This window comes from Rhincodon typus, chromosome 14, assembly GCF_021869965.1.
Source record: "Rhincodon typus isolate 14 chromosome 14, sRhiTyp1.1, whole genome shotgun sequence".
Lineage (NCBI taxonomy): Eukaryota > Metazoa > Chordata > Chondrichthyes > Orectolobiformes > Rhincodontidae > Rhincodon > Rhincodon typus.
Genome location: NC_063345.1, coordinates 48,089,734 through 48,114,185, shown reverse-complemented (window position 1 = coordinate 48,114,185; position 24,452 = coordinate 48,089,734). Strand labels below are relative to the sequence as shown.

At 37.8% G+C, this 24,452-nt stretch overlaps 1 protein-coding gene across 1 annotated transcript in view; it reads left to right on the top strand.

Moving 5' to 3' along the window:
• Positions 1–24,452, top strand: part of chm (CHM Rab escort protein) — an 86,611-nt gene that overhangs the window by 37,819 nt on the left and 24,340 nt on the right. The window contains exons 7-9 of the mRNA XM_048605157.1: positions 838–958; positions 1,931–2,153; positions 18,787–18,864. Of these exons, the coding sequence (XP_048461114.1) occupies positions 838–958; positions 1,931–2,153; positions 18,787–18,864 (422 nt within the window). The remainder of the gene's footprint in view (positions 1–837; positions 959–1,930; positions 2,154–18,786; positions 18,865–24,452) is intronic.

Below are 24,452 nucleotides of genomic sequence, written 5' to 3'. Positions count from 1 at the left end.
CTGACACAGCATACTTGATGAGCCAGACTTCACTTATAAATTAGGCACATTATGAATATTTCTTCTAATAAGACATTAGGATATGTTCAAATTGTTGTCAGCACCTGATTGTTACCAAAGGTAGTATAATTAAATGTTATAAAATATCTCTCTTTTGCTGATTGAAAGGAAAATTCATCAAAGCAACAAAATTAACCATAACTCAAAATCTAGACCATAAAGAATTACTTACTGCTGCACTTCATTTTTAGAATTCACAGAACAGTCCATAAAATTGTGATGAATTAGCGACATTGTGGTAATTTCCTTGAGTGGTTCACTTAAAAATTGTTGAACTTGCTAAGCTGCAAAGCAATTTGTACGTTACAGTAGTCATCTGAATCTACAAAGGTACCTTGTTTAGCAATTTTATATTTTTAAGAAGATGTAGATATTTAATTTTAGGCTTGATCTAAGTAAATCTGGCTCACTAAAGACTAATTTGCTGCGATGCAGTACTCTGCGCATGTGATTCAAGGGCAAAGGAGTTACAGGAATTTTGGTGTTTAGTATTTATTTTGAAATGCAGGTTAACTTTGGAGTCCATTACTCTGAAACCTGTCTACAAGGTCTGCTCGTTAGCAGTTACAGGTATTTTAAGATATCCTGGGAACTGGAAATAATCTTCATACCAAAAGGACGGTTATGGTTGATTGTGTCTTGCATCAGGAACTGCTGTTTGACGGCTTCTATTTGAATTCTGTGCCTCTTGTATTTTCTAGAACTGATGGCTTACATTTTCATTGTATTCTTTCCAGGCTAAAATTTATTTTATCTTACCTTTCCCCTCATTCTTAGGTACCATGTTCCAGAGCTGACGTCTTTGCCAGCAAACAGCTCACGATGGTGGAAAAACGAATGTTGATGAAATTTCTTACTTTCTGTTTGGAATATGAACAACACCCAGATGAATACGTAGGTACTGTACTTTTATGACTAAGGTCACCCTTTAAAGTTTTAAAGTTTCTGCCATTGCGCTCGAGGAACTGTGCGTTCACTGCAGACTTAATTTTATCTACATATCACCTGTTGTTTTGTATACTGATCTACAGCTTTTTGAAAAAACTGTGATTTATAGGATACTGAAATACACAACTTTAATTGTGTTATCTTCCATGTTCAAGTATATTTTAGTAATAATCTGTTTCCTTTTAGAACTCTTCCTGGCTTACAACGTATATGTATGTCAACTTAATGAAATTATCTTCAAGGGGTATTAAATAAGGCTATATGATACTGTGTAATATCATTGTTCTTATTTTTCATATTGCAGTCCTGCATTAATGGCTGTTGGTTTTTAAGTTTTTAATCCTTAGATTGTTGGTGTCTCAAAGAAAACTATGCCCGCCCTCTCCCCCCGCCCCCCCCTCCTCCCCCCCCCCCCCCCCCCCACCCCGTCCCCCCCCCGTCAAGCAACTGAGGAAATTTTCAAGTCATGTGCTATGATTCCATAGCAAATGCTATTATTACGGTGCTCAAGTTTTTTAAAGCCGTTTGTAGCTAAATTGTTAAACCTAACGGCCTCAAATACGTGATTTGAAATAAAACGTTTAGACAATTTTAATGATGTGTACCTTTTTTAATCTTGATGTTTGGTTACTCATTTCATTCTCCATCTCACAATTCCCTCTTGCCTGCTAGCTTTAATTGCTAAGGTGTGAGGCAACTTGACCACTTCAAATGTCTTCCACTCCTCCTCTAGCTAAATATTTTGTGGAGAGAGGGATTTTTTTTTTGAGAGCACCACTTCTATTTCTAGTCATTTTTGACCTTAGATCTTTTAGAACCAACAAACAAAACGCATTTGATACTTAAGTCAAAATATCAAATCTGCAAGTTGGTTGAATGAAACAAAATATGAAGTAAGTTGTTTGCTGTTGTTAATCCACAGACTTCAAGGACAGTAGATTTTCAGATTATTTGAAGACAAAAAAATTAACTGCAAATCTACAGCATTTCGTTCTACATTCCATCGCTATGGTCTCTGAAACTGCTTTGACCCCTGAGGGACTCAAAGCAACCCAACACTTCCTACAGTGCCTTGGACGCTATGGAAACACACCGTTCCTCTTTCCCTTGTATGGTGTTGGAGAAATACCACAATGCTTCTGCAGGTGCGTGAATTTCATTCTTGATACCTGAAAATTGCAATTCTAAAATTGTTTATATGGTTTCATAGTTTTCTAACATGAGATTTGCATGACTTCCAGCAAATGTCTGAAGTTGGTACAAAACAGTTCAAAAAAGCTTTGGTTATGTTAAAGTTGGGCAGTACTTTTAGCATATTTTTGTAAATTTAGAAATTGATGAGCAATATGTGAATGTTACATCACCTGGTTAAAACTTGGTGTGTCTTCTAAAATCATTGACAGCATAACATAATAATGAGGGAAGGTGATGGCCGAGTGGTATTATCACAGGACAGTTAATCCAGAGACCCAGATAATGTTCTGGGAACCTGGGTTTGAATCCCACCCTCTAATGATGACCACGATTCCATTGTCGATTGTCAGAAAACCCCATCTGGTTCACTAATGTCCTTTAGGGAAGGAAACTGCCATCCTTACGTGGTCTGACCTAGATGTGACTCCAGACCCACAGCAATGTGGTTGACTCTTAACTGCCCTCTAGGCAATTGGGATGGGCAATAAGTAGTACCTAGCCAGTGATGTGCTCATCCTGTGAATGAATAAAGAAAAAAAATTGAAGCATGAATGATCTACAGTTTTACTCACCAAATACATGTTCGTTTAAAAGAGTGAAACCAAATTTAGTTCAGAAGTAAACTATTAATTATTTTAAACCTCTTGTTCATCTGTTTGTTCCCCTACTTGTATCCAAAGCTATTTCTGCAATATAGATTAATGTTAGATAAAAACGAAAAGGGCTGCAGATGCTGTAAATCAGGAACAAAAACAGAAATTGCTGGAAAAGCTCAGCAGGTCTGGCAGCAACTGTGAAGAAAATCATCAGTTAACATTTCAGGTCCAGTGACCCTTCCTCAGAACTGCTTTAGATTAATGTTATTTAGAAAGTAGTTCATTTGATGAAAATTGAACATTTCTATTTAACTTTTTGCCTTTATTTCACAAAATGTGGCTATTGCTGGCTGGGTCACCATTTTTTTTTTTTGTCTAGCCCTAATTGGTCTTGTGAAGACAGCAGTCCTTAAACAGCTGCTTTCCATAGTGCTGTTTAGAAGAGAATTCCAAGATTTTGACTCAGCAAAATTAAAGGAAAGCCTGCCTTAATTACTCGAGCTGTGATATAAAGTTTCTCCTCGCATCATATTTGCAGCTTTTGCAAATCAGTTTAAGTCTGGATGCTTTTGCCCCTAGGTGGCTCACTAAACTGTTTTCAGAGGATACTTGAGTTGACCATGTTGCTGTGGATCTGGAGTCACATGTAGGAAAGATAAGGATGGCAGATTTCCTTCCCTAAAGAACATTAGTGAACAAAATAGTTTTTTACAACAACTAATAATTATACCGAGGCTACCTGGGATTTATCAATTGAATTGAAGCTCCACGTGCTGCCCTGATCTTTAATCAGTGTCCCCGTCGCTTTAGCCTGGGCCTTTTGATTTCTGGTCTATTGACATGACCCTATTATTTATTACACTACAGACTCCTTGGTTCACTTTTTTGTAGTTAAAATATGAAGATTTCAAGTTCAAAATTAATTACGTGTGAGGATGTTGCACAGGAATTACTGCATGTTCAGAAATGTGTATGTTGGTTATTTGAAGACATCTTGTATTTTACAGTTGATCCTTATAATTTGTATTACAGTGAACAAATTAATTTGTAAAATGTATAGAAAAACTGCCTGAAACAGGTTTGCTTGTCCCAGATTACAGATGTAATTTCCAGAAAATTTATGATTAACTTGAGTGAGATTTTACATTAGTAGTGTCTGAATTTTAAGCATTACTGATTGGACCTTCAGACTGACGTAATTCAGTTGTAGAATTACGGTCCTAACCTTTCAAGTATTTTTATCTGTAGTTTACTTTAGTCAGTAGCTTTGGAAGGAAGTGGCTATTAGGTGGTAGGATTAATCTTGTGCTGCTTTATTCAGATTAAGAAGTCATTTGTTGCAGGATGTGTTTTCAGGTAAATCATGAGCAAAAATCTAAATTGTTGCTTGGCTGCTTTAAAATGTAAACCTCTGTGAGAGAGATTGATGGGGCAGAGAAAGGTTACTGTTATGTTGAGTTTCGTTGAGGATATGCTCCTTTACTGAAAAATGTGATTGAACTCAGTCAACTTTTTATTCTGCTGAATATTCATCATGCTAGAATTATGCACATAATAATTGTTAATAGAAAATTAGATAATTATCAAGCACGAGAAAATTGTACTTTCAAAGATCAGTAAATTTGACAGTAAAATGCATTTTAACGTGGGAGAATGATTTAGCTTGTACATTGCATTTAATGCTGAATGACTAAGTAAATTTCTACTCTGAAACAAAAGCAAGTTAATCTGTCGATGTGAAGTAACTGTCATATGGATAATTTGGAGAAAAAATGTAATCGTCTCCAATTTTTTTTATGTTCATGTGTTGCAATTAATACCACAATGAACATGATTTTTTGCAGTATCTATCAAGATTTGATCAACTGTTTTTAAGGCACTATCTCTTCAGTCTGTTATACTTGTCCATTCCAGTATGATGGACTCTCTACACATTGTTTTGGTAAAATAGTTGGTAGTTATATTTTCGGTGTTCAAATTTTAGTAAATTTAAAAGCAAATGTTATAGACAAAGGCTCATATACCAACTGCTATCTAATGTTTGTCAAGTGTTGTAATTGTGTAGTGAAAGAAAGTCGTCACTGAAATGATATTTTGGTGTATCTGTGGTCTGATGCTTCTCAAGACAGATGACCATGACTGTACGAGCAATACCAGTGTAACTGAATTTCCTGTCCTTATCTGAAACTGAAAGCATGATTTTTGTTGCTAGAGATCAAGTACTGAAACTGTTTTCCAGTGTGAGAGTTGATAGGCTTATAAGTTTAATTTGCGTTGGTCCTTTTGAAGACATTCTTGATGGGATTAGTTTATTAGTATGTTGTCCCATAGAAGTCTGATTTCAAGTCAACTTGCCCTTATGGAAAATATTGGTTGGCTTGTTTGTGTGTAGGATGTATCCACATGACACTAAACATAGAATTGTACATCAGTTTAATTCACAAGGATTTTAACATGACGATTAATCATTTTAAGAACCTACCAATCCATTGAATTATGAACACTTGAATATGGAGCAGGAGTAGGCAATTATACCCCCCTTGCATGCTGTGCAGTTTAACAGGTTGAAGTATTGCTGCCTTTGCTTGGATGAACCAAAAAGGTGACGCTGATTAATGTTTCGGAAAAGCCACCAAGAAGTCCAAATTTATACTTGCAAAACAATGAACCATGAAAGCTACTTAAGTAACCTGGCTAGTTTTGTTACTTTGCTTTATTTATCCCTTAACTGTGTGTTTGTTTTGTTTATCTTTTGTCTGAATGCTTTTCTGAAAACAAATGTTTTGACTTTAAAGCACACACATTATTCAGCTTACTATGTTGTTTAATTTTCTCTCTGCTAGAGTTATTGTGTATCTAGTAGTTAAGTCTTTTGTTTTAAGATACAAAGCCAGTGCTTGGAAACTTATTTTCAAAGTCTGGGATTGGCTTTACAAACATCTAGTTGGGAACCATTGGAGTGACTATTTGGAGGGTCTTCAATGGTTTAGTGGTTGAAAGACTGATTTGGTTCTGTTGTAACGTGGAAGTCAAGGGATTGCAGTTTAGCAATATTGTTTTATTTTGTTTGAATTGTGTTTTTTAACTTCGTCATTTTTGGCTGTCCCTTTGATTCAAGGATAATGTCTCCTTCGGGTTCTGAGTTTTTGCCTTCGGTCCTCACGTGACCCAACAGGTTAATTCTTGATCAATATATCTTTGGGCATATGGGTAGATGTTCCAGTGGATAGCATAAATGGGTCATTTTTAACTTGGCAAGATGCATTGAGTGGGGTGCCACAGAGATTATTGCTGGTGCTTCAACTCTTTACAATTTATGTAAATGATCTGCATGACTGGTCAGAAGTTACGGTTGCTAAATTAGCTGATGTAGATTGGGAATGCAAGTTGTGAAGAAGAAATATGGAAGCTACAAAGTGATTGATTATGTTGAGTGAACCACGAAGCAAATGGATTATAATGTGGGAAATGTGAAATTGTCCATTTGTCAGGAAGAATAAAAAGAAATACATTATCTGAATTGTGGAGCTCCAAGATGCCTGGAGATCTGAGTGTCCTAGTGCATGAATTATAGAAGTTCCGTATGCAACTACAGCAAGTAATTAGGATTGTTAATAGCATATTAGCTTTTAATCTGTGAGGATTTGAATAAAAATGTAGGGATGTTATGTTCCAGCTACACGGTGCATTGGTGAGACTGCATTTGTCGTAATATTGATCATCTTTGTTAAGGAAAAATCTAAATGTTTTAGAAGCAGTTCAGAAACGGCGTAAGAGGCGACTGAATTCTTTAAAGCAGAAAACACTGAAAGGAGACTTAATTGAGGAGAATGGACAGGGTGGATAGGAATTTAACTGCTCCTTGCAGTTGAAGAGTCAATAATAAGGAAGCATAATTTTGAGGTGAAAGACTGGAGCTTTAGAGGGGATTTTAAGGAAATGAAAAGTTCACATAGGAATTTGGAATGCACTGCTTGAGTGGGTAGTTGAGGCAGGAAACCTCAAACCTTTAAGTAGTACTTGGATGAACACTTGAAATGTTGTAATATTCAAGGCTATGGGCCAAGTACTGGAAAGTGGGACTAGTGTAGTTTTAGACTAGTTTTTGTTGGTGCAGACTTGATGGAATGAAGGGCCTCTTCTGTACTATTTGATTGTATAATTCTGTTGACCACAACAGGGTTTCTCTTGTCCTCTCCTTTCACACACCAGCTTCCAAATTCAATAGACCACTTCCACCTCCAAGCGTACCTTGCCTGCCTCCTTTCAGCATTCCAAAGGGACCATTCCATCCATGATATCTTGGTCTGTTCCTCAGTCACTTTTGGTATCCTGCATCTGTTCCATGGCATCTTGCCATGCCAATCCAGAAGATGTACAACCTGCCCTTTTTACCTCTGTTCTCGCTGTCCAGATTCCCAAACACCTCTTCAAGGTGAACCAGCAATTTGTGTGCTTCCTTCAGTCTAGTCGGCTGTACTCGCTGCTTACGTGTAGTCTTTTCTGCATTTAACCCTGACAGGTGAGACAAAGCTTGAATTGTGTCTGCTTTGTGGAACACCTCCACACCTGCAAGTATGACCCCAGGATTCTGGTGACATGTCCTTTTTTAATTCTTAACTTTCCTTAGTGCTGACATTGCTTTCTTCCCGTGTTGCATTGTTCCAGTGAAGCTGAACATAAGCTTGAGGAGTGGCAACAACATCTTTTAATTAGGCATTTTACAGCCCTTGTTGATTTCACCAGTTTCAAAGCTCAGATTTCAATATCTGTTTGTTGCCTTTTGTATGCATGTGTTGATTTTTACACTGTTTTCTTTTGCTCACCAGCAGCAGATCACCTCCATGCATTTCTTTGTTTAGTTGTTACTTTTCTTTCTGCCAAGACCATTCTCTATGGTTCAGGAAGACTAACTCTTCTAGCATTAAACCTTTCCTGTCTTGCACCCTGTCACAGACCTTCCTTTTGTCCTTGTCACATCCATCCCTTCATCAAAATCAATTTGTTCTTAAGTTTTCCCAGTTGTGATTTAAAGGTCACAGGTCTGAAACATTAGCTCTGTTTGTCTCCACAAATGCTCCATAACCTGAGATTTCCAGCATTTTCTGTTTTAATTTCAGATTTGCAGCATCTTATCTTGATTGTTCCATGATTGACAGGTTTTTTATTCCTCACTACAACTTCTTCCATATTTGGATGCTGTTTTCCAGACTTCCATTGGCTGGGAACCTGAAAATTGTTTTCTAGCCAATAAGTGCTTGGCTGCTTACATCTCCCAAATTAATAATGAAAGCAGAGGGCAAAAAAGTCACATGGGGCAAATTGCCATCGTTTGAGTAGAATAAAATTATAATCAACATGAAAACTAAACAATTTTTTAATATGAGCAGAAGGAGCAAGATATGAGAGTGGGAGAATAGAACAAATGAGCAGAGGTAAATTGGATTGATTTTTAAAAAATAAATCAATGTTTACATTGAATAGCTTAAAGTGAAGAGCTTATTTATGATTATCATAGTGATGTAGGTAATCCAATAATGTATACTACTGTAAAGAAATGTCTCACACATAAATAATTCTCTTTAACGTAAAGAGCCTAGCAAACAGCTTACATGTGCATTTTTCTTTGCAATTTTTGTAAATCCGTAGTCTCTTTGAAATGACATGAATTTCAAAATGTTAATCTTAAATGTTTCATTCCACCCCCCTTCCATTTGGATTACGTTTAGGGTAGATTGACATTTTTGTCTGAACATTTTAGTAGAAACATCTAATTATCTAAAATTTAGTTGTTTAAAGTTCGATGTTTGTTTGGGTCACTGAAGTAGAAACAGTTCATAGCTTTAGGTGGCTGCACATGCTTTCATATTTCTTGAAGAGGGCTTTCTTAATCCTTTAATTTTTATTTATCATCTTTAAGTCTCCATTACCAACGTGATTTAAGGTGAAATAGTTTCTATCTTGATTTTTTTTCAAAAACATCCTGTTACTGTAACAGAAGCAAAGGTAGCCCTCAAGCTTATTTAGTTCATGTTACATTAGCTTTTAATTAAGAAAAACAACTAGTTAGAGGCAGTATTTTCTCTCCATTAATGTAAGTGTGTAATGAAGATTTATTTTGGAAGTGACCTTCACTGTATTAGCAGGAACAGTAATCAGCAGAATTAATAGAATAATCAAATTATACACAGAACCATTAATCATCGTGAATAGTGCTGTCAGAGTTCAGCTATTAATGGGTCTTATTGTTTAGCAGCTGCATTAAAAATTGCTTCCACTGATTTGTGTCTTGATAGGAACTGAAATGGCATTTAAAGACTATATGAAGCAGTGTGATACAAGGTCTGAAGTTTCTGCAGTTGTTAATTTAGTCATAATGTGATTTGATACTGCAAGGCTAAAGGTGAGAGCAAGTACAATTTTAGCATCCTCTTTCAGCAAATGAACACATCACTGGTACTGCTGGCAGTAGTTAGATGTTTCAAGTCATGATACTTTTGAGGGTTAATGGCATAAAAAGGTTCCTCAAGTCCACAGACCACAATTATGTGGATAGTTTTCTGTACATGATTAAAACTAGAATGACAGTTGTCTTTTATTTAATAATGGAAAGGGTAATAGAGATGGCCTTTATTTATTCAGTAAAGCCAGTGCATGTGGTTCTTTTAAACCATTCCTGCAGCAAGTGAAACCTGTGAACCAATATGTAGTCATTATTTGAACAGAACAAAAGTTGCTTGCTCATCCAAGTGACCTAATAATTACTTCTGATTTCTAAATCCAAAAACTTGTATATTTGTTTTTACTCATCCTCCTTGTCTATAACTGTTTACAAGGTGGTATAGCATTATTTCTATTGGGCAGACAGATTCAGATGTCTCTTTCAACACAAAAGCAAAACATTGCAGATGCTGGAAGTCTGAAACAACAACAGAAAATGATGAAAATAATCAGATCTGGCAGCAACTAAGGAGAGTGAAATAGAAGTAACATTTCAGTTGATGCCCTTTCACCAGAGAATTGGGTAAATCGTTAAAGGAAAAAAGTTGAATGACTACAGGGGAAGAACAAGGGAGTCAGACTATTTGGATAGCTCCACCAAAGAGCTGGTGCAAGCACAGTGCACAAAATGGCCTCTTTCTCTGCATAATTCTCTGTCTGACTTCAGCTGGATGAGGGAAAGTCTTTGATAAAGCAGTCAAGGTGATTGGGCAAAGGACATTGCCCTGATGAACTTCTGCAGCTATGTCCAGAGATGATTGGTTTCCCTAGCCCCTCCCCCCTCCTAAGTATGACTTGTCAGTGGAGAGTTTTCCCAATCCTTTTAACATTATTTTTACTTCTGCTCCTTGAAGCCACGCGGTCAACAGCTGCCTTGATTTTAAACGGTATTGCTCTCACTTTTCCCCTTCACGTTGACCCCTTTGTCCATGTTTGAACCAAGTCTGCAATGATGTTTTGGACCTAAGTGGTCATGATGGAACACAGTAATATTAGAGAGCAGGTTATTAGTTAATAAATGTGACTTGATAACAGTGCCAATGTGGTCTTTGTTTACTTGGTTGATGATGGATAGATAATTGGCCAGATGGGATTTGTTTCGCTTTTTTTTTGTGGACCTGACACATCTTATCAATTTTTTTCATTTTAGCAAGAAATTGCTAGTGTTTTAACAGTATGAGAACACGAGATATGACTAATTCCGGAGGACAAGGTTTCAGCACAACAACCAGTGTTAAAGCACCTCTAGACTTGTTATACCCAGCACATGCAACCATTTCTTGATCTTGTATGTATTTAAAAGTTGGCTGAAGTCCAGCATTTGTGATGCGGAGAACTCAGGAAGTGGTTGAGATGGACCAGCTACTTGGCACTTCTGGCTGAAAATAGTTGGCCCTACATGCAATCCATTTTATACCTGTCACTCATCAAGGACGGAGTATGCTGAGCAGCCTGTAGCTGCATATTCCAACCCATTTGCAGCCTGGCACAATTTTTTTGTAAATTCACACTTCATAAGGAGGTGGAACAAGTTGATAGTTGATGTGTCAGATGGGCTATTAAAACCATGAAATATTCTCCAAATGGATGTAAGTATATTATGCAACCAATTAAGAGAAATAGTCCACTAAAGTATGTAAGTCCTTTCTTTTTCAGCACCAGCATAGGCATTAGAGCTGCTGAAAATAGAAGAATTTAACTGTCTGTAATTTAAAGTTCAGCTCCCATCAAGTAATGACTCCACTGACAGAATTAAATGTCAATCTATAGTTGGGGCGGCATAGTGATTATCACTGCTGCCTCTTAGCACTGGGGACCCGGGTTCGATTCCACCTTTGGGCAACTGTCTGTGTGGAGTTTGCGCGTTCTCCCCGTGCCTGCATGGGTTTCTGCCAGGTGCTCCGGTTTCCTCCCACAATCCGAAGATGTGCGGGTTGGGTGGATTGGCTGTGCTAAATTGCTCATAGTGTCGAGGGTGGGAAATGCAGGGGTAGGGTAGGAGGTGGGTCTGGGTGGGATGCTCATCGGAGGGTTGATGTGGACTCAATGGGCCGAATGGCCTGCTTCCACACTGTAGGGGTTCTGATTCTGTAATGATATGGTTCTGAAAGGGTCACTGGATCCAAAGTGTTAACTCTGCTTTTTCTCTACAGATGCTGTCAGAAATGCTGAGTTTTTCCAGCAATTTCGTTTGTTTTTTTCTGATTTTCCAGCATCTGCAGTTCTTTGGGGTTTTTTTTTTTGACCTCTGGACAGAATTTTCTCTCTTGCCATAAATTCCCTGCTCAATCCCAATTTTCAGACTGCCTTCCCCCTGAAATTGTCCTGTAGCCTCAGGGATGATCAGATCACCTATGTTCTCACACAGCAACTGATTATACTTCTGAATTCTAGGTGAACAAAGTATATTTTAAGAACAAAGGAACAGAGAGATGCCATTTTACCCCTTGATCTGGTTCAACCATTAATTTAACATTATGGATCACATATGACCTAACTCCATATAACCAGCTTTGTCCCATATCCTTAATTTTTTTGGACAACAAGATCTATCAATCTTAAATCTAAAGTTCATAATTGATCTGCCACATTAGTTGGCAGTGGAGGAACATTTCCAGCTTTGACCACTCATGACACCGAGGAGGCTGTTTACCTGATTGGGTCCATGCCATGTTTTGTAATCTTCCCCCCTAATTCCTGGGCTACGTGCCTCCTCCAGCTTGTTCTAGATTCTCTATCTGCCGCATTGTCTTCGCGTAATGTCTTAAACGCCGATCAAATCATTCCCTAACTTTCTAGATTTAAGGCAGTACAACCCTGGTTTGTGTAATCACGCCTTATAATTTAACACTTGGAGTATAGGTATCAATCGTTTTGGCAAGTTTATAATGCAGTCTTTCCAGTGCCAGTATATCTTTCCTAACACGTGGAGCCCAGAGTTGCTGTCAATAGTCCATGTGTGGTCTAAATGTGTTTTGTCGTTGTACACAAATGCCCATAGAAACTTAGTTATTGTCAATAAAAGTTTGAACAGATGAGTAGCATTTTCCCCAAGCCCTTAGGAAATTAGAGCAACTGGAACTAACCTGTTCAAACAAAATCAATATGCTTCCATTTCTTGGAAATGGTTGCTGAAGTTGAAAGCTGCTCCGACACTGGGAAATGGAAGGGCATAAATGATTTGCTGTTTTAGAAAAAAAAACTGAAGTATTTAGCACCAGTTTTGTATTGAATTGAATAATTAAAGCTTTCTAAAACTTCCATAATCACATTGTAAAATGATAGAAAATGTACTACAACCGGTGGTTCTTCCCACAAACATTACCTGTGATTTTTGTGATTTTCTCTATCTCTTATTCATGCAATTGATCTCCATGCTGTTACTCACGGACTTAAATGTAAGTCTTGGCATAATGTTGTTCAGTTTGTAGCAATGTACTCCCTTTCTGTATCATAGCTGTGTCCAGCAGGTGTTGTGTGGCAGAATGGGATGCATTGATTATCATCTCTGAGTACATAAGCACAATCAGGGGATGCAGTGTTCATTTAAACTTTTGAAGTTTGACGACCTCATTGGAGTGGATTAAATGAAGAGGCAGAAATAACATCAAATTACTTGACAGAAGTCCTATCAGAGAGAAAGATTAGCTGGACCAGTTTGTGGCACAACTTTAACAATGAAAGTAAAGACTGCTGGCTCTGGAAATGGGGCAATACTTCAGCCAGGTCCTGAATGAAACCCAAACCTAATGTCTGGGGAAAAAATTGCTTCAGGAAATTTTACAGGCTTACCTAATAGGATTGTGGCTGATCCAGATCCTGCTCTTGTACAATTTCCTGTCCTTTTCCCATAACCCTTGATTCTCCTACTGAACAAAAATCTGTCTGTCTATACGCATTTTTCTGTGGAAGCTGTATGCTGCCTGTCTCCACAGCAAAAACCAGACTGTTTTGTTCTTTTCTTATTTATTGAGCAGCTGTATCTTTTGGGGATGTGGGTCAAACACGTTTTTTTTGGATCTTCGTACCGATGAGCAGTCTAGAGGGTTTTACAGTAAAACAACATGTTTTCCAGTATTTCAAAAGCAAGTATGAAATAGAACCTCCAATTACATGCACATGGTTGATTTAAAGGTAAAATACGATAGCAACATTGATATTTTAAACACTGTATTTGATTTCATTATCATGTTTTAATGCCAATGTCATTTTCTGTAAACAAAATAACAAGATACTGTTATATCATCTTTCACTTGTGATTTGTATCAGCCATTAGAGAAAAGTTAACTGTGTCTGTATAATAAATTATACTATGTGGGTAACTGCTTAATCTGGCATTGACTTTGCTGAAAGCTGTCCCAAATCAGAAATAGTTGGTTTGTCCAAAGCTTCTTCCCACCCCATGCATGCACGTTGCCTGCACAGGTGAATCTCCAAATGTCTTTTAAATTATCATGAACTTGGCCTGCTCAATCTGATTGTAAACTGCGTTTAGAGTAGTGACTGACAGGGCCAGTTTTTTCTCTGCTCATCCTAGATGAGGACAAGAAATTGAAGTGGATAGGAAGAACCTATTTCCCTTTAGCAGGGGGGTCAACAAGCCGGTGATATAGATGTGAAGTTATTGGCCAATTGATTAAAGGGACGTAGAGAGTGTTTTTCCTGCAGGTGGTGGTGGGCACCGGAAGATCATTACCTAAAAGTGTGGGAGAAGCAGACAATCTCAACGTGCTTTTAAAAAAATACTTTGTGCATTTGAAGTAGCACAGCCCCCACTGGGTTCCAGATCAAGAGCTGGAAAATAGAAGTAAACTGAAAACCTCTACAAATAGTGTGGGCACTGTGGACTGAATGATCTCCTGAGTCATCAAGTTCCTGTTCTATAATTTCCTTTTACATGGTGACCATTTGGTGGTCCCGTTTCCTATACACTCACCCCTTCCTCTTGCTCCCAGAATCATAAAATGTTTCCCTTTGTTCTCGCACCTTCTAGTCTACTCGTTACTACATTCAATAGATCATCCTCCATTATTCCTATCACGTCAGTCATGATACCCCTCCCTTCTCAGCATTCCAAAGTGGTTGGTTCTCTCTCAAATGCCCTGAAATTTCCCATTCCCCACCAGATGTACTCAACAGTGGGAGTAGATTGCGTTCCACATTGTGGTCCACAGCTTCTAGTTGCATGTCATTTTAATTCTTCACCCTACTCTCACTCCTTGTGCTCTGCCTTCTTTACTGCTTAATGGAAGCTTGAAGAACATCTTCTCGGTTTTGGCACTTGTATGGTGGGCTCAACATTGAGTTTAATAAGTTAAAGTCCTAAACTCTGCCCCCCCCGTTTTTCATTCAACCGCTTCTGGCACTGCATCTGCTATTGTTATTTATAGCCGGTATTGGCCCATTATTTTTTTTTTTCTTTGTCTTGTCCAATTGTTCCACTTTTAATCATTTAATTCCTCTTGCTGAGCAACCCATCTTAAACCCCTTTTTGTTCTTTCATCACTGGCCCTTTTCCACCTTTGAACGTGCACAAAACTGGTTATGCCTTTAATGTTTTCTGGTTCTGATGAAAGGTGAACTGTCTCCACAGATAATTCAGCAAGAATACTTAAAGCTTTTTTTCTGTTTTTATTTTGGATTATTAACATTCATATTGCTTTTAACTTATTACTTGTGTTATCAGGTGACATTCTGGTCTTTGTGTAGTTTCCATAATAACTAGCAGCAGCCCTGCTGTGATTTGACTTTTAGTATTCAAATCCTGAGTACTCAATTAGGTACAACATTCATCACCTACACTAAATATTATCTTGAAATTGTGGTAACCATGCGCAGAAGCTTTTCACTTCAATAATGGTGTAGTGTTTCATTTTCCATATTATCATGAAGTGACTGTGTTCCAGTGTAGATGATATTAAACCATTTGCTTTCATAAGCTTTTGATAAACTCTAAACATCTGCATTAATTTCAATTAACTTCACACTTGTTGATGAAAGGCTTAAGACAGATTGCTGCTTTATACAACACCACTTTGTTGAAAAGGTTACAGAAAATTGTAATCACATGATTTTCATCCAGCAGCCCAATCATTTGTTGCACGCTATAAGCTGTGATACTCCATTTTCTAAACAATAGTCGAGTCACAGCCAGACTAATTTATTTTTGAGCTACTGTACAATTTGCATATATAGATATGTCACTACAATGAGATTTTTGATAGAGGGTCATTCTATATTCACCTTTTTTAAACTTTCAACAGATTTGAATGTTGCTAAAAAAGAATTACTTTTATTGCTTATCTGTAACTGTCCTCCAGCAGTTGGTGATGGGTCATAACTGTTGTCTTGGTGGTGAAATAGTCCCACAAGTAATGATACGAGATAGGAAGTTCAAATGAAGTCTGTAAGGACATTCAGGACTTTGACCCACTGACATTTAAAAAAAAACGATATGTTTTCAAATCCGGAAAGCATGTGACTTCAGGAAATTTTGAGGAGGTGGTGCTCTTGTATTCCTGCTAACTTCATCCCTTCAAGTAGCAGTTTTGGGAGATGCTGTCAAAAAGTAGTAAACTTCTTCAGTGAACATTATATAACCTGCAGCAGTGGTGCACTGTTGGTGGGGAGAGTGAATGTTTACAGTGGTGGATGAAATGCAGATTGGTGTCAAGCTTTTTGAATGTTGTTGAAGCTGTGCTCATTTAGAAAATTACAGCATATTCTGTTGCACTCCAACTTGTGCCTTGTAGATGGTAAGTTTTTGAGTTTTAGGAGAGTCACTAGCTGGAAATTATCTAGTTTCTGTGATCTGCTTTGTAGCCACAGTATTTACGTGGCTGATTCTGTTAAGGTTCTGATTAATGATGACCTTCAGCTGGAGGTGTTGGTGGAGTTTGATATTTGTTACGACCAAGATGAGAGGGTGCACGGTTTCCCTCATCCCAATACGCCACAAGCCATGACATAACGTAAAAATGTTATACCTAAGTCTCGTATGGCCAATAGTATGCTTTCTTTGTATTGGACTTGGAATGAAAAGATCAGGTTTCCAACTTAATCAAAGAATAATGTTGTGTTTATAAAGTAAAGCCCATTCAATAATTTATGCAGAATTGATGAACACAACACTTGTAATGTGAATATATAAATGTTTACACCTCTAAGTAACTTAAACTCCATGCACTGTAGAATCATAGAGTTATACAGCATGGAAACATACACTTCAGTCCAACTTGTCCATGCTGACCAAGTTTTTTCCAAATTAACCTAGTTCCACTGACCTGTGTTTAGCCCATATCCCTCTAAGTCTTTCCTATTCGTGTGCCTGTTCAAATGTCTTTTTAAGTATTGTAACTGTACCTACATCTACCACTTCGTATGTGGAATGAAATGCCAGATGAACACTCTCTTTTTGTGTGGAAAAGTTGCCCCTCAGGTTCCTTTTTAAATCTTCCTCCTCTCACCTTAAAAAATGCCTCCTAGTTTTGAACTGCCCTATGCTAGGGAAAAGACCTTTGCTATTCACCTTTATCCATGTCCCTCATGATTTTATAAACCTGTACAAGGTCGCCCCTCAACCTCCTATGCTTCAGTGAAAAAAGTTCCAGCCAGCCTCTCCATATACCTCAAAGCCTCCAGTCCTGGCAACAACCTGGTAAATCTTTTGAGCCCTGTCCGATTTAATAGTATCCTTCCTATAGCAGGGCGATTGGAACTATACCCGATACTCCAAAAGTGGCCTCACCAGCATGTTGTACAACTTCAACATGATGTCCCAACTCCTAAAATCAGTGGTCTGAGCAATGAAGGCAAGCACGCTAAATGCCTTCTTAACCACCCTATCTACCTGTGACGCAGCTTTCAAAGAACTATGCACTGAACCCCTATGTGCCTGCCTCTCTCTTTCTTTCTCTCTCCTTCGTGTGCTCTCTCCCTGTTAGATATTTCTCTTTCTTTAGAATTTCTCTTATTTTAAAAAGTAAAACATGTTCGGATATTGGTTGTTATCCTTGGATACAAATCATAAAAGAAAAGGTGTAGAATGTTCCAAAATCTTTCGACCTTGTGTCCTCGTACATGTGGTCAAATGACTAAACATGCGCAGTTGTTTCTGGAGTCTTGTAAGGCTTGCTCAGGAAATATAATATTGAGAATTTTTTGTTTTGTTCTTCTGGAAGAGTGATTGAATCAGGTCTCACCCTGATGTCACAGCCCAAGTGTTTCAAACAGGAGATACAGGCTGAATATCTTGTTCTGTAGCAGGTAAAGTAAACATTTCCACAAGTAAACATTTCAAATCAAACTCCGTGCTTGCAGACAATGTTCAAGTAAAACCCTGTATTTTAACAGTCAAATGTTTCCCCTGAACTGTATTCAGACAGTTATCTAAAATCATGTAAATTTCTGAGAAGCCTCCTTTCAAGCAATGGTTTGGATAGGTTTTTCAGTGACTTTTTTTTTCAGACCTAATCCAGATATCCGCAATCTTCAAAATTCAAATTCTCAAAGTATTAAATCTGAAACTGCTTTCAATACATGTTGGTAATGCTTTCGTATTTGGGCTCCTTCTTATTCAAGCTGTTATTGGCCGGTGCTTGTGTGGTGCAAGTGTTGGTTTCTGATGATGTAAGTATGCAACATCTGTAAAGTAATATCTTTATTTTGTAGTTTAAGAAGGAGTAGCTATTGCTCATACCGTTTGAGAAAACCAGAATTGTCACTGATCAATGTAAACTTCTGTGAAAGAGTCTAACCTTGTATAATGAGCAGGTGGATGAACTCCAATTTCACATGAATGCTGCATTGAATTTCAGAGCAAAGCATTTCATGAAAAATCTCTTGAATCTGGAGTGTTGCAAACCAGCAAAATTTGCCTGCTACAGGTTGTGTTGGCTTGCAGTGTGTATTTGCATTTGTGAGCCTGCAAGGCCTGCAAATATTAAATCTAAAATGAAATATTAGCAATCTTTCTGGCATGATTTGTTATTGGATCAGGCAGAGTAAAACCTATAAGGTCTAATGAACTCTAATGCAGAGTTGTATCTTTCGAAACTGCGCCACTTAATTTAGTTTCCCTGTTTATTAACTTGGTTTGTCATTTGGTGTCGGAGCTTTGCATTAGTCACTTTCAGGTGTGCTTATGGAATGGTTTATCTGCATGGGTTAAGTATAGTTTCCATCAAGCTTTCATCAAGAGTGCAGAATGGGAAGCGTATGTATTGGATCTAAAATTGCTGAGGACAGATATGGAATTCAAAGTTACTGTGTTCTTATGCTGTAAGTAAATTAATATCTTGAGAACATTTCAATGGCTGACTACTTATCTATTTTAAATCTGGGATACAGTTAATCATGAACTGAAAAACAAAGACTTCAACCTGAGTTATTGCAGTTTTGTGTGTTTTCTCCAATTTTAAATGTAAGATGTAGAGATAATGTGAATTCATAGTTGTAAAGAATATTACAATATGTACTTTGTCTACAGGATGTCTGCAGTCTTTGGCGGAACATACTGTTTGCGACATACAGTGAAATGCTTGGTGGTCGACAGAGAAACATCGAGGTAAGGACAAAGGCAATGACCTGCCTTTCTCACAGCATATTGGGGGAAGACTGTATAAGGGCTCATGAAAAAGGAGCCTTCTTCTGGGATCATCTAAAGTATTAATCACAGATCAGCCTTGATTAAAAGTTATTTGTGTAAAGGTCCAGCAAACAGGGAAACTTGGTCTAGAATATAGAAACAAAATTAATTTTCCTGAGATATTACAACAGCTCCTGATCACCCAAGCTTGGAAGACAAATCATTTGAGCTGCCAGGGGCTAGTGATGAGTGATGTTAGTTTTTCCTTGTGGCCTTACCTACACTAATTGATTTTCATCTGAAGACAAAAAGGCTCTGTGTTGTTGCATTTTATAAATTGAGTTCACCAAAAGATTCACCAGATTAATCGCTGTTGATAATGCATGTCATTCCAAAGAGGAAAAGACTTTGATGAATTTTTAGAAAGTTCATTGTAGCAAACTAGGTCGCTCTTCACATTTGATAAACCCTTTTATCCACAGTGGCAAAACTCAGCTAGGATTGTGCAGCTGTATATCCCATTTTGAGATGAGTAATTACAGCCCTCGAGTTTCATAAGGGAAGGATTGAAGCAGACCGTGCAGGGTGGTTACATCAAATGAATCGTTCTGTTCTGTTAGTTTCATTTGATTAAGATATGAAATAATACAGGCCCGTCAGCTGTTAACCTCAGAAATACTTTAGAAAAAATATTCACACAACTAAGGGATGTCTGCAGATGTAAAGTACTGTTCCCAAACAGATTTGAAACTAAGTCGGAATACTTGGTGATTAAAAAGTGGAATGCATTGAAAGATGGTCACATACCAGACATTCTGGTTTGAATGTGAAGAGTTTAAACATTTACTATCCCTGCTTTTAACTTGGGATGTGGACCTTGAAATATACTGCTGAGTAGTTGTCACCAATACAGCAAGGCAAAAAGCTGGTTTGAACAATGTTTTTTTTAATCACAATTTTAAAACACAGCTCTTATTTCATGTAATACATCATACATTATCAGAGGCGCAGCTTGCAAACAAGGAATGACCCATTGGCCCAGTTAGTCTGTCTTGGAGATTTGATGTCTGATGTAGTATGTTGCAGACACTTCCCACTATCTCACCTGAGATGAAAAACCACCTCAGAATCATGACAATTACAAACTCCTTTGGACACTAGAAACTTCATTCACTGATGAAAGTGACAGAAGAAAGAAGCATTTAAACTAATTCCCCATTTTGAATTACGTTAGTAATAGGTTTCCATGACTGATCATTTCAGGTTTGATTATTTAGTCATTCATAATTTGTCATCTAATTGACTTCTGATTTTATCCCTTCATTCTTTAACTCTGATTTATAGCTGTTTGGCTTTGAAACTGACAGTAATATGTGATTTTAAAAATTAGGATGAATAGAAAACTACACCCACTGACTACATTGTTAGTAGTCCTTCTTCTGTGATGATCAGTTGGTCAGTGGTAAGAATCATCCACTGATACCATAGAATGATTCCAAGACAGAAGACTATTCCTAGAGGTCTGGTTTTCAACCTGTAATGCAATCAACAAACATTTGGAATTAGACCTCGTATACAAACCCATGCAAAATAAACCCGCAAATGACACAACCCAACTTAACAGACCAGATCATATAAATTCCAAGTGGAGTGGAACAACATTGCTTCATCGGAGGCCACACTGATGATGTTACCTAGCATGGTAATGAAACATCTGTAGGATAACCAGCCAGCTCAGTGAACAAGCCAGCAACCTCATCCACAACCCGAGCTACAAATCTTCGCAAGAACTTTGTACACTGGTAAGGCTGCTGATTGTGGCATTCAGATATATTGTGGATGTAGTAAGGAGGAAGAGGAAGTTGAACTCTACTGGAGCTGACCTATGTATAATTATAACCTGAACAATTGCAAATTTAATGTTTAGTGTCTATAGATAAAATGATAAATTATCCCTGTTTCCCTTCCTACAAATAGCCAGTTTGCTTTAAGACCCACAAACAGCAAAGCAATAAAAAGAGAAACTTTGAAAGTAGGGGAAGTGACTTTCATTGTTCACACGTGTGCCATTGTTCTGATATCCAAGGCACACTTGAATCTAATCTGCTAGTCGCTCGACAAAATACCCTTGATCAAGTTTCCTTAGATCATTTGAACATCTGTAGAGTATAAAAGATGAGACAAAATTACTAAGTTTGTGGAATCTTCGTAGTTTTTGGAAGAGAATCAAGTAGTCTGACGTAATTTCATGATCTCTGTCGAGTCATTGAACCTGAAATTTATCATTCATGAAGGATAAGATTCTATTCAAAATTAACAGGTGATGCCTAATTCAGATTAATTTAAGTTTAAATTAATTTTAAAATGCCTGAATGCTATGTTTCAAAAGTTTAAATGGCAACCTTTGTAACCAAAGGTTCCTGTAATTAATACAGAGGAAATTCTAAGAATCAGAAACTGACAAAACCATTGCACAAAGAAAGGGCTGAAGATTTCTGTGAATAAGCAATCTCTACTTTAAAGTAAAAATGAAAAGTAGAGAAAATCAAATATACACAGTCTACAAGTTTGTGCTGTTCACTTATCCGAATAACTTAAATTATTAATCTTCGGAACTAAATTTTGTGATAACCTCAGAATAGGTCTAAATTCTTATATTCTCTGTACTCCATTTTCCTTCTCCTGCTGTGAGAAGATGGGCTGTAGGGGCAGTTGTAAACTCCCTTTTTGAGCCCCTACACTGATGAGAAAAATGAGCCTTGACCTCACTGCACATTTGCCTGATTTCTGTACCTCTGTTATCGAGGTGACCAAAAATCTCTTGACATCAGTCTTCAATATACACAAGGACCGATCCAGAGCCTTCTGGGATAAGCAATTTCAAAGATTTGACCTCTTTTAAATTAAGATACTTCCCTCGTCTCAATCCTAAATGACCAACTGTTATATTTAATTTGACCCCTCTGGTTCCAGCCTGGGAGTGCAACTTCTCTGTATCAACATTCAGAATCCTTTACTTTTCAATGAGATCATCTTTCATGCTTCTTAAATCCAAAAAGTGCAGGCTGATTCTACTCTTAAAAGTAGAAATAGGCAATCTTCTCCTCCCAAGAATTAATCTAATAAAAGTTTGTTGCACTCCTCCCAAGGTAGATACTTCCTTCCTTAGATACAGATATCAAAACAGTATTTGTAGTTGTATGCTCAGCAAAACCCTGTATAATTAAAGTGACATTGCATTCTCCTATACTCTAAACCTTTTGTAATAAATGGGTGACATGCTATTTGCTTTCCTGGTTCCATCCATTTGCCTTCCTAATTGCTTTGTAAGACTCTCCAGGTCAGAAGAACACGAGCCTTTTGCAGTTGATCACTCCAGCACACTGAGACCAACCACTTGAAAAATCATTGAGAGTTAAAAACCATGGATAAATCTGTCGTCTCTCTTGAGCTACTCTTGATTTAATCCACATTTCAACTTTGGTTGAGTAAACAAGCCATTACTTATTTGTTTGGGGCAGTTGTGGGTTTTTTCTTATTTCTTTTGGCTCAGTGTTATCAGCCACCTATAAACAGATATCACATTTCATGATATCACATTTCATAATATCTTTGAAGTTCCGTAAGGTGATAGCCCAAATTGTAATTTTAATGGACTCTTGCTCTGAAGTTATCAGGTCAAATTTACTTCATGAATCAGGTATGAAATTTTAGTCTGTTAATAATGATCTTAAAATCATTGAGTTATTATAAAAACCCTACTGGTTCACTCCCGTCCTTTGGGGAACAAAATCTGCCATTCCTATTTGGTCTGACCTACTTGTGGCTCCAGACACACACCAATGTATTTGGCTCTTAAGACAAAGGGTCTTTAAAAAAAAAAAAAAAAAAAATGGTGACTTTACATTACACTACATCACCACCACCAAACACAACTTCTCTTTCAGCATTTTGAAGACTCTTCCCTCTTTGATACCCTAACCCACTCCTCCATCACTCGAACACCCTGACCCTTTCCCATGGCACCTTTTCCACACAAATACAGGAGATCTAACGCTGCCCTTTTACTCCCTCTGTCTTGATTGTCTAAGAGCCCAAACACTAGTTCCAGGTAAACTAACATTTTATGTGCATTTCATTAATCTACTGTATTTGATGCTCAAATTGCAGTCTCTCCTATATTGGGTGTACACTTTGCAGAACACTTCTATTCTGTCTCAAGCATAACCCAAAGCTTCTAGTGGCTTGTCATTTTAATTCTCCTCTTTGCTCTCACGTTGGCATATCCTTGGCCCACTGCACTGGATTAAAGATGCCAGCAGCAGCAGGGTAGGAAGTGTTCAGGTTCCATGCCTGTATGCTGCAGCTCACCTGGCTGGCTGCATTCTTCTTTGTTCGTTCTTTTTTTTTTCTCTGTTGTTTTGTTGTTTCATTTTGCTCTTTTGTATCAAAATTCACCTTTTCTGTGACTGCAGTGGAGATAGGCAGTTGGGAGGGGCTGCTGCGGCAGCATGTTGGATCCGGATGTCTGTTCCCTTGTCCATAATGGCCATGGCTTTATCGAAGGCTTCATCGTTGGTGGGTCTGGTCTGTTCCTCCTGGCAGTGTGGCAGTTTCAATAGCGGCATGATGGTTCTGGTTCATTCATTGTAGCTATGGCGGCAATGGGGTGGCTTCAGGTGGCGACAGCTTTAGTGTCAATGACTTGGTGGGTCCGGTCTGTCCCTCCTCGCTTTGACAATGCCGTGGCTTGATGGTGGCAGTGTGGTGGATCCGTTCAACAAATCCTTACTTTGGTGCCCTCGGGCGGCTTTGGCAACAGTGTTCCATAGCCAGTCCATAAACCCAGATTGCCATGGAGGAAACAAAAGCCAAACTTTGTCTTAACTTTGTTCTAATTATTTCTTTTCATACCTTCTGTAAATAAAATGGCACCAAATTGTGGTGACTTTTACACATCTCACTATTTTCATAAAATTTTTATTACTTTTATAATAGTGTTGAACTTTTCTTTTCCTTGCTCCATCCCCATTTGCTTTGGACCTTTTTAAGACTAACGTTTCTGTCATTCAGTCTCTTATCTTCCATCCTAACACAAGCCTTCCTTTTCCTTGTCCCAGTCACCCTTGTTCAAAAATATAGTGTACCTATAGCCCTTCCTGGTTCTGATGAAAGGTCACAAATCCCGAAACTTAAACTCTCCATGTGGACGTACACTAACCTGAATTTTTTCCAGTGTTTTGCTGTTTTTAATTCCTTAAGTCCTCTTCCTTGATCAGTGGCTTGCAGAATACACAATTTAATATCGTAACTTTTTCTGGCTCCACTAATTGATCTCCATTTTGGACACTAACTGGTCTCACTGTCCTCCAAGCAGCCCTTTTACTGTTAGCAAATCTTTGGATTCCCTTTATATTAGTTTACGTTCATTAATATATTCATTGCATCTTTGTCCTTTACTACTTTTTCATTTCTCCCTCTCCTTTTTATGTATAGTCCAATTCTTTCTTGTGTTATCAAACTGACATCTGTCATTTTCTCCTTTTGTCATGGAGAGTACCTTCACT